At 42.2% G+C, this 9,107-nt stretch overlaps 1 protein-coding gene across 1 annotated transcript; it reads left to right on the plus strand.

Moving 5' to 3' along the window:
- The first annotated feature begins 4,721 nt into the window (after window positions 1–4,721).
- Window positions 4,722–9,107, plus strand: LOC125521465 (formin-like protein 6). Its single transcript, XM_048686514.1, has 4 exons — window positions 4,722–5,059; window positions 6,595–7,298; window positions 7,981–8,202; window positions 8,296–9,107. Exons 1-4 carry the CDS (start codon window positions 4,984–4,986, stop codon window positions 8,941–8,943), a joined length of 1,650 nt encoding a protein of 549 aa, XP_048542471.1. The 5' UTR covers window positions 4,722–4,983; the 3' UTR covers window positions 8,944–9,107.

Below are 9,107 nucleotides of genomic sequence, written 5' to 3' on the forward strand. Positions count from 1 at the left end.
ACCGATAGTTCTGGTCTGGAGGCCCATAGTGCTAGTCATAGGTACGGACAACCTGTGTCGAGATTACCTGTAGTGCTAGTCGAGGGACCAAACGACCCGTTGGGTCCGAACAACACATAGTGGTAGCATTGTGTAATGATAGTTAAAGTCCACAAGCCACGACCATCATAATTGTACATTCTAGTGAATATAATATAAAATACATTTACATTTAGCCGTAGTTTCTTTGAACACGTGCACAACTCATTTGCTACAAGCTTACGATATCTTGTACACGACCCATTCCTCCTAATCCAGTGCTTGGATTTGACTTGACCTCCCAGTGCATCATTCATGGTTTGGTGCACATGAGATAGTCCTCTCCACATGTTTTGTTGAGAAAGGAAGGTAGTTCAATTAATTGCTCTGACAAAAAAAATAGCACATGAACGTATACGGTTTAGTGAATATATTAATTGCTGAACATATGTAGAGGACGTTGCTTGACATCATACAACGTGGGCGGTGTATCCGTGTCTGCCGGTGAAGCTACTCATCATGTTCGTTCCTTTGATGTCCACGGCGTGCATAATAATTTATCTATACATTCATGAGTAGATATTAAGTAAAGAAATAACACATGAACGCATACGGTTTAGTATATGATACACTACTTCGACGAAAAACATGAAAATGATCAGCCCCATCTATGTATATCTTTTTTCGAGGAAGATATGTATTCTTTTTATTTCACTTGTTTTGTTGTTGAGGACATTTAGGGTCAGTGTGTGGAAGAAACATCAGTCTTAAACAAATAAACTGGTCTTGAAAATTAAAATAGCCCGAAGACTCAACCACAAGCGTGGTGAGAGGAATTCCAAAGACCGAATCATTGCACTAAGAACAAACTGCAAGTAAAGAAAATACAATTTAACACTATATCATTGGTGCATTGCAGGATTTGTAGCTGGCTTTAAACGCATGTAGTAAAGAGTTTCCTAAAGAAAACGCATATAAAGCAGTTAAGCACTATAGCACTAATGCATATGGGCTCCATGTTAAGACCCAAACTTTACATGGTAGAGTTTTTAGTTGGCTAAATATATATAGTAGGACCTCCTCAAGACCAACTTATGGAATAACACCAATGTTGCAAAAACATGGGCCTTAAGAGAAAAATAGCCTTGCGACCCACTCTCAAGCATTATGAGAAGGAGTTTTGGGAAGAAAAGAGAAACTAAGACCGGGTCATAGTGCTAGGAGCAAGCTGTAAGAAATGAAAAACAATTTCTCCCTTTTCTCGCACAAAAGGTATCAAGTGACTTTGTGGTTAAGTTGTTGGGGCTACGAGGAAGAAAAGTTAACATTGGGCTCCAATTTAAGACTCCCAGAAATCTTAAACATTATAGGTAATTTTGGTTGTTGTAACACATATGGTGGGGCATGCCTTAAGTTGTGCTCACGATTTAAACACTGGAGTCTTTCTAAAATAGTAAGCGTGAAACATGGCAAGACTTTTCCGTTTCATTCTTTCCAAGAATTTTTATTTTATTTTATTTTGTTTCAGAGGATCTACCCTTCTTAAAAATAATAATCTAAGCCTGTTTTCACAAACTCGCTCGACAAATTATGATTAAAGAGCCTTGAGATAAAAATATGTAAGGGTGATAATGTGGACACTCGTGCATGAGGGTTATGTCTATAATATTGCCTCTAAGCTTGTGTGAGATTAACCTTATGAATCTCATATGTGGAGGTGAAAGGTAAAATGCAGAGTCTCTGAAATCATGTACTTATAGTATGCACGCCCACAAGATTTACCCACTAATATGTCAGAGACGTATCTACTTTTTCAAACACTTTTGTTATGTTATTGCCCTCTAACTTGCATAATTTGGATAAAAATTAACCGGTTTGACGTCGTTTTCAGTAGAATTTGTAATGGTGTTATTTTCTATGCATGAAAAATGCCCAATAAAATAAAATAAGTATATGCCTAAAGTTTTCCAGATAAAAGAGCCATGGGACCAGAAGATGGAGCCAGGGGTGCCCAGGGCCACCACACGGCCCAAGACTTGGCAGCAAGGTGGGGCGCGTGGCCCCTGTGGCACGCCTCCCTTCGCCTTTTCACCTACCTAAGTTATCTGCCCTGAAAAATCTTGGGTTTTTTGTTGTATTTCTGTGGGACAGAGCCGACTGCACCGCTGATCTCTTGTCGGAGGTTGTCTAGAGGCTGAGTTGGCCTCTGGAGAGGGGGACTCTTCGCCATTGCCATCACCAATTTCATGATCTTTCCACTCAAATCTAACAAAATGGACACCTATTACATAAGGGATCTCATCCAATTCCTCATCCACCCCATTCCCCCACTCATGTTACATCACTGCAATCCAAGTACAATCACTACATCACTTTTGTTGCTGATAAATTATCGCAAAAAATATTTTTTAGGCGTGGTTGAATTGACAACTCAACTGCTAAGATTTATCAATAGAAAATAATCTTGATAACCAAAAGTTTAAGGTATAGTAACAGTCGTCAAGGAAAGTACCACAACCCAAATTTAGTGATTCAGCACAAGGGGAGCCAAACAATGTTTATAAACTTCAGCACCTACACATTCTCCAAGATGACAAATATGACCAGACACTCGCTGCAAGGACGATAAAAAGGGGCAAAAGGACTCAAAGTAAGGAAATGCCACGACGTGCAATCTATAGGAGTAACCTCGGTGGTGCAAAGTTATGGAGGAAAGGATGGTGGTGAACAACACCGATAAGTTTGTGAGGTATCTATGTTCGATGTGCATGCTTGATGAGCACAAGTCCTATAGTTAGACTTGCACGGTTGAAATGTGTGATTTTTTGTTAGGGCTTGTTGAATGGTCATTATGGCTTCTTGAACTATAGGTCATACGAAGAATGTGTTGTGAAATAGACCCACCTTGACTTCTCAAATGGAGGAGACGACTTTTGTCGCAGTGAGCAAATGTAATGTAGGAATTCACACATCCTTGGGAGAAATGGGACTGGATCTTTCGCTCCACATTTTTTACACTTTGATGATTTGTCAAATTTTCTTGTAACTAAAATTTTGACCCAACCTTCATTGCCAATGTAACATCTTCCCTCTATCATCATTCACCTCCCCTCTGATACACACAATGAGCAAAATACCAGTTGATACCATCAGCAGAGGAGGGGACCTAGGGTGGCAACAAGGAGCGTCAATGGTAGCAGTGGAGAGCAGAGAACTATGGTGGTAGTGCTGCATTAATGGAACATTGGCATCAATATCTTTTAGAAAAGATGGGGGCGTGCCCAAGCAAAGGGGTGTCAGGGCAGGAAGACGAGGGAGGGTAATAGAGAATGAAGAAGGTGTGGTTAGCCGGACTGGTCAAACCAAGTGCTTTGATGTAGGCATCAACTCAAATCCATCGAGGGCATTCATCCACAAATCCGGGCCTAGTGTTTTCAGATAATGTGAAAACAAATAGTGCAAGATCATTTTTCAAGAAATGTTGCCAAAGAATATCAACTGAAAAAAAGGAAAGGCCATCAGAGAGGTGGTTTTTTGGCTCTCTCGTTCCGAAAAAGGCATTAATCTCAATCAATGATTAGGGCATGTAGGGAAAAGCAATTAAGTGCATAATAATACATGTAAACAAACCTAGATATGTGGGCCATGCACATTAAAAGCTTTTGTGTCATTGCAAGATGGTGCATAATCACTTTGGATTTTAAATTTATTATCCGTGCTCATGCTGATGTTTTGCATTAATAGTGTTTCTACCTATACCAAAAATCAAACAATCATAGTCTATCCAGGTTTGTATTTCCCATTTATTCATGTCGATGTAGCATCTTCTCTTAAAAACATCCAAATAATTAAATATGATGAAATTCTTTGTTTTCTTAGACGGAACATATTTTTTTTAAGAAACAACAACATGAAACTAACATTGTGAAGCTTCCGACCTTCTACTGGAAAAAAAAAATCATGGAACATCATGAAATTCCCTCCCAAAATTGGTAACCATGAAATCCTTGGTTTTATTAGAAAAGACACAACTTCTGAAATTATTTATTGTGGTACCCTCTCTTATCCATTTGAAGTTGGACTTCCGGAAAATCGCGAAATGCATTGGACGTTTGTTCCGAAAGTTCCCCGAATTAGTATCATGAGTTTATTAGTTTCCTTGTAAGTAAAAATTCCCAAAATTATTTAGCATCATAACTTGCTTCCCCCTGCGTTCAAACCTTTTTTGTCCTATACATCCGTTCTTCCAAAACGATATCACTCCATCGTATTCAAACTTTTTTGCTCCACACAACCGTTCTTTCAAAACAGAACTACTACTCCCTCCGTCCCATGATAAAAGACTTTTTTCCGTGCTCGTAAAGACGTCTTATATTATGCGACAGAGGCGTACCAGACTCCACATCCAAAAAGAGCCACCGACGCCGGAGGAAAAGCAAAAGCGATTCGCCCAACATTCAAATTCCAAATCCGCCTTTCGTTTCCTTTCCATGATGAAAGCACGAGGAAAAGGGCGGGTGGGCCCCGCCCGCTCCGCTCGGAAATCTTCTCTTCCCCGCAAAGCAGCTCACGAGTGACGACGAGTCGAGCGAATGAGCCAGCACGAGCACGCGCCCGCGCCCGCGACGACCTGTTAAACAAATCTTTTAATTTTTCTTTCCTTCTCTCCTCCGAAAACAAATCGCCGCAAGGAAAAGACCCAGACCCAGACCCAGACCCAGTTGCCTCGCCTCGTCTCGTCTCCCCCCCAACCCCCAAATCCATTCCCATATAGCCGCCGCCGAGCCCCCCGCCCCCGAGCCGAGCTACTCCTCCCCACGTCGTCTCCTCCACCCACTCCGCCCCCTCACCCCTCGCCGCCTGCGCGCGCTCGGCCCGACCCCCGCCCGCCGGGTGATTGGGCGGCCCTGCTGCCCGTAGCATTTTTGAATTCCGCGCCCCGGGCGGCCATCTGCCGCGCCGCAGATGTCGCTGTATTTCCGGCGGCTCTTCAACCGGCGGCCGCCGGCCGGGCTCGTCGAGATCTCCAGCAACATTCTGGGTGCGTGCCTCCTCGCCCAATCCCCCCCTTCTCGTCTCGGCACTTGTTTGGTTATTATTAAGCTTTTCTCGAGGTCAGCACGGGTAAAACCTGCACGGCTGCTCGCCCTCGGCATGGACCTGTTCGTGCGACGGACGCGTCGCACGCCGGAAAACCTTGCTCGTGTTGCGTGCATGGCGGTGCCTCAGCTCGAACCCTCCAAGGTTTTAGTCCGCGACTTTGCGATTAGTATCGCGACCTGTTCCGTTCTTGTTCTTCTTTCGATATTGTTATATGTTCCTTCTGCAGTTGTTAGCCTGTGAGAAAATTCGTATGGACAGACAGTATGTGGGGTATTGTTTAATATACAATTTTATCAGGCGAGATGACTGTGTCAAAGACCTTGTGCTATCGTGGTGACATTGCTTTCTTGTCTTGACCCGGCAGAGGCTGCGCAGGAGGCCCATTCATTAGCTGTCGCTCAACTTTGCGTTTTTGACCATAACAGGAACACTTTAGAATACAAAGGATTAGTTGGTTATCCCTTATCAGGCTCTCAGTATTTTCTCCAGCATTGCGTGTTCATTCAGTGCGAGTGCGATTTGGTCCCGTTAGGTGACATTTCAACAAGTTTTAGCACGAGGTGGCTCTAGGGCTTTAGCTTCTTCGGGCACGAACATGAATTCCTATGCTTCAGGGCATGGGATGCTCCTCCTGATTTATGAATTAGTCATCAATGGCTTAAATCAGGTCACAGTTCAAAGCCACAACAAGTAATGAGATGCTTTAAAGCCCGAAGCTCCGTGCCTGATATAAAAATATATTTTGCAGTAGGTATTTGTTTTCTCCTTTTACTGCGAAATGAACTTATGTGCAGCTTGGAATTCTTTTTCTTTCTCATTACTTCATTAGGTCATTTTTTACAGAAAAACTAGCAGTTGGTCTAGTAAGTTGGCTTACAATTCAACAAGGTTTCTTGCTTTCTGATGAATCTGACTGTCTGAAACTAGTATATCATTCTGTTTCTATCAGACATCCACCTGCGTAGCATATGCATACCAAGTTACCAACTACCATTTTGTTTTCTCAGTGTGCATGGGTGTTTTATTGTTTAAGTTAAATGTTTCAAAGTGGGTACATGCTTTGTTCACATTACTTTTATACTCCCTCCGTTTTTATTTACTCTGCATATTAGAGTTGACTGAAGTCAAACTTCGTAAAGTTTGACCAAGTTTATAGAAAACAATATAGACATTTATCATAATAAATCTATACGATGTGAAAGTACATTTAATAATAAATCTAATGTTGTTGATTTGTTATTGTATATCTTAATATTTTTGTATATAAACTTGGTCAAAGTTTGTAAAGCTTGACTTTGACCAAAGCTAATACGCGAACTAAATAAAACGGAGGGAGTATATGGAAATGCTCACCTGCTACCACTGGACAGGCTTTGTATGTTTGCGGTGATCTCACTTATTAATAGCAGAACTGATATTGCTCTCATTGTCACCTTTTAGATGCTAACTTTTGACTACATCTTTACTTTCCAGTATTTGACCAGTGCTTCTCCACGGATATGCTTGAAGAAGACGAATTGAAGCCATACGTTGGAGGCATCTTAAAACAGCTACTTGCACGCTACTCCATCGATTCATTAATGGTATTCAACTTTGAGGGAGGAAAGAAGAACAGCCAAACTGCCCGCATTTTCTCAGGCTATGATATGAGTGCGATGGGTTATCCACGTAACTATGAGGGGTGTCCTTTGCTCACCTTGGAGATGATTCACCATTTTCTTAGGTCTAGTGAAAGCTGGCTCTCGTTAAGCCAGGACAACTTCCTGCTTATACATTCAGAACACGGTGGGTGGCCGGTCCTTGCTTTCGCATTGGCAGCCCTACTGGTTTACCTTCGAAGGTGCAAAGATGAGAGGAAGGCATTGGAGACGATCCACAAATATGCACCACCTGGGCTGGTTGAGCTCTACTCACCACTGAACCCAGCACCTTCTCATTTGAGATACTTGAAGTATGTGTCAAGACGGCACAAATCACCAGAATTGTGGCCTCCTGCTGACAGGATGCTGAACTTGAACTGTGCAATCATCAGGACGGTACCGAATTTTGATGGTCAAGGGGGATGTAGGCCAATATTTCGAATTTATGGCCCAGATCCCCTGGCTCCAAATGACAGTAGTGCCAAAGTTCTCTTTTCAACTCCGAAGACAGATGATTTTGTCCAGCTTTACACGCAGGTATAATTTTGTTTTGTATCATGAATTACTCAGTGATCTGTCACAGCAGGGCTGTGGTTTTTGTCTATAATGTAGGGTTATAAGTTGAACATCATTAGTTCATTACTGACCTATTCTCAAAATGGGAAAACATAAATATTAGACCCTTGAACTCTTTAAGTCAACTAGTTTCTGCGCTGACCTCATAAACTGCAAAACACTCGAATCACACCCCTGACCAAAAAGGCCAAAACAATCCTTGTTGCACCAACTGTTGGTTAAGTGTAGCTTACACCTTTTCTAGTTCTTACCCAGCCGTGATGCTGGCGATTATGCCACATCAGCAAAAGTTAGCTTATTTGAATACCATCATATTATCGAATTTATCTGGGTTGGACAGTTGAATGGTTGAAGTTAGATAGGTTGAAGAATGAAGAGAGTATTGGTTAACACATATGTAGAGTTTTCCCTTCTTGAAATACTTCAGATTTCCTTGGTCATCTGTGAGAGATTATTGGTTTACACATATAGCTCAATTTGTTTTCTATAATGGTTCTGAGTAAGTTCAAACTTGAAAGCGCATAATATTGCATCAGTTCATATAGATAGTTTATTTTTCACTTGGAAATTACTACTGGCAAGATATCCTTAAGCTTAAATTGCCAAACTGAAAACATTACACTGTTTTTGTTTATAATTTCAGGAAGACAGTGAGATAATCAAGATTAATATCCGATGTCCTGTTCGAGGAGACATTGTCATGGAGTGCGTCAGCGTGGATGAGGACTTTAAACATGAAGTGATGGTATTCAGAGTTATGTTTAGCACGGCTTTTGTTGAAGACAATCTTCTGTTACTTGATAGGGACCAGATTGACATTCTGTGGGACACGAAACACCGGTTTCCCGTAGACTTCAGAGTTGAGGTAACCAGATAATCCTCACATTTTATAGCTTTATTCAGCTGTGCACTTTACCTCTATACATATTAATGGGGTATTTCTGCCTGATAATGATAGGTTATATTTTCGGAGATTGATGCGACCACATCGATTCACACTTCTGAGCCGTCAAGCGAAAGCGAAAGCAATCACATCACGGATGCTGCATCAGAGCAGAATGGTTTGAACAACGTGCATGATGGCTTTGATGTGATATCCATGCAGGAAACAGAAATCAGCAATGGCACACCTGAACATAACATTCCAGATAGCAGATCTGTCCAGACTTCTCAGATGGAACCAGAAAATATCCATTCTTCTGCACCAGAAGCTGAATCCGTAGGTCCAACCATTCAAGATCGTGAACTCTCCGTGGATGCACCAAAGTTTGAGGACGACAACGATGCTATTGCTGATACATCATCCTCGCAAGAAGCTGAATCTGTAGGCCCAACCTCTCAAGAAGACGAACTCGCTGAGAACGCTTCTGCAGGGGAGGAATCAGAAGGGAGTACAACCAATAGCACTGCCAATTCTGATGCGCAGTTGGCAGACCCCCCAGGTTCAGAAGCTGACGCAGCCACTGCTGAACATTCTGACGCTAACTCAGAATCAGGTTCACCTTCAGGCAGCGCATCGTCTAGCTCGCCAAAGTTCGACGAAGATACCGAGGAAGCTGGTACAGCTGATGCTGAAGTACAGTCGATAGAACTGGAAGGATCTTGAGATTGCGACGTGGTGCTACTGTAAACTGGGGCAGCACTGGTCCATGGTACCGCCCTAAATGTAGTTCAAACACATACACTTCCACAGTAGAGTGGAGAATTGCTGGTCGTCCAGACCAAAAGCATTGTACAGTTTACGTTGGTTAAACATGTGAGAAATTATCA

This window comes from Triticum urartu, chromosome 7 (genome assembly GCF_003073215.2).
Source record: "Triticum urartu cultivar G1812 chromosome 7, Tu2.1, whole genome shotgun sequence".
NCBI classification, from domain to species: Eukaryota; Viridiplantae; Streptophyta; class Magnoliopsida; order Poales; family Poaceae; genus Triticum; species Triticum urartu.

Coding starts and splice junctions, on each gene's coding strand:
- LOC125521465 (XM_048686514.1), top strand. CDS start 4,984: ATGTCGCTGTATTTCCGGCGGCTCTTCAACCGGCGGCCGCCGGCCGGG. Junction 5,060..6,594: donor GATCTCCAGCAACATTCTGG/GTGCGTGCCTCC, acceptor TTTACTTTCCAG/TATTTGACCAGTGCTTCTCC. Junction 7,299..7,980: donor TTGTCCAGCTTTACACGCAG/GTATAATTTTGT, acceptor TTATAATTTCAG/GAAGACAGTGAGATAATCAA.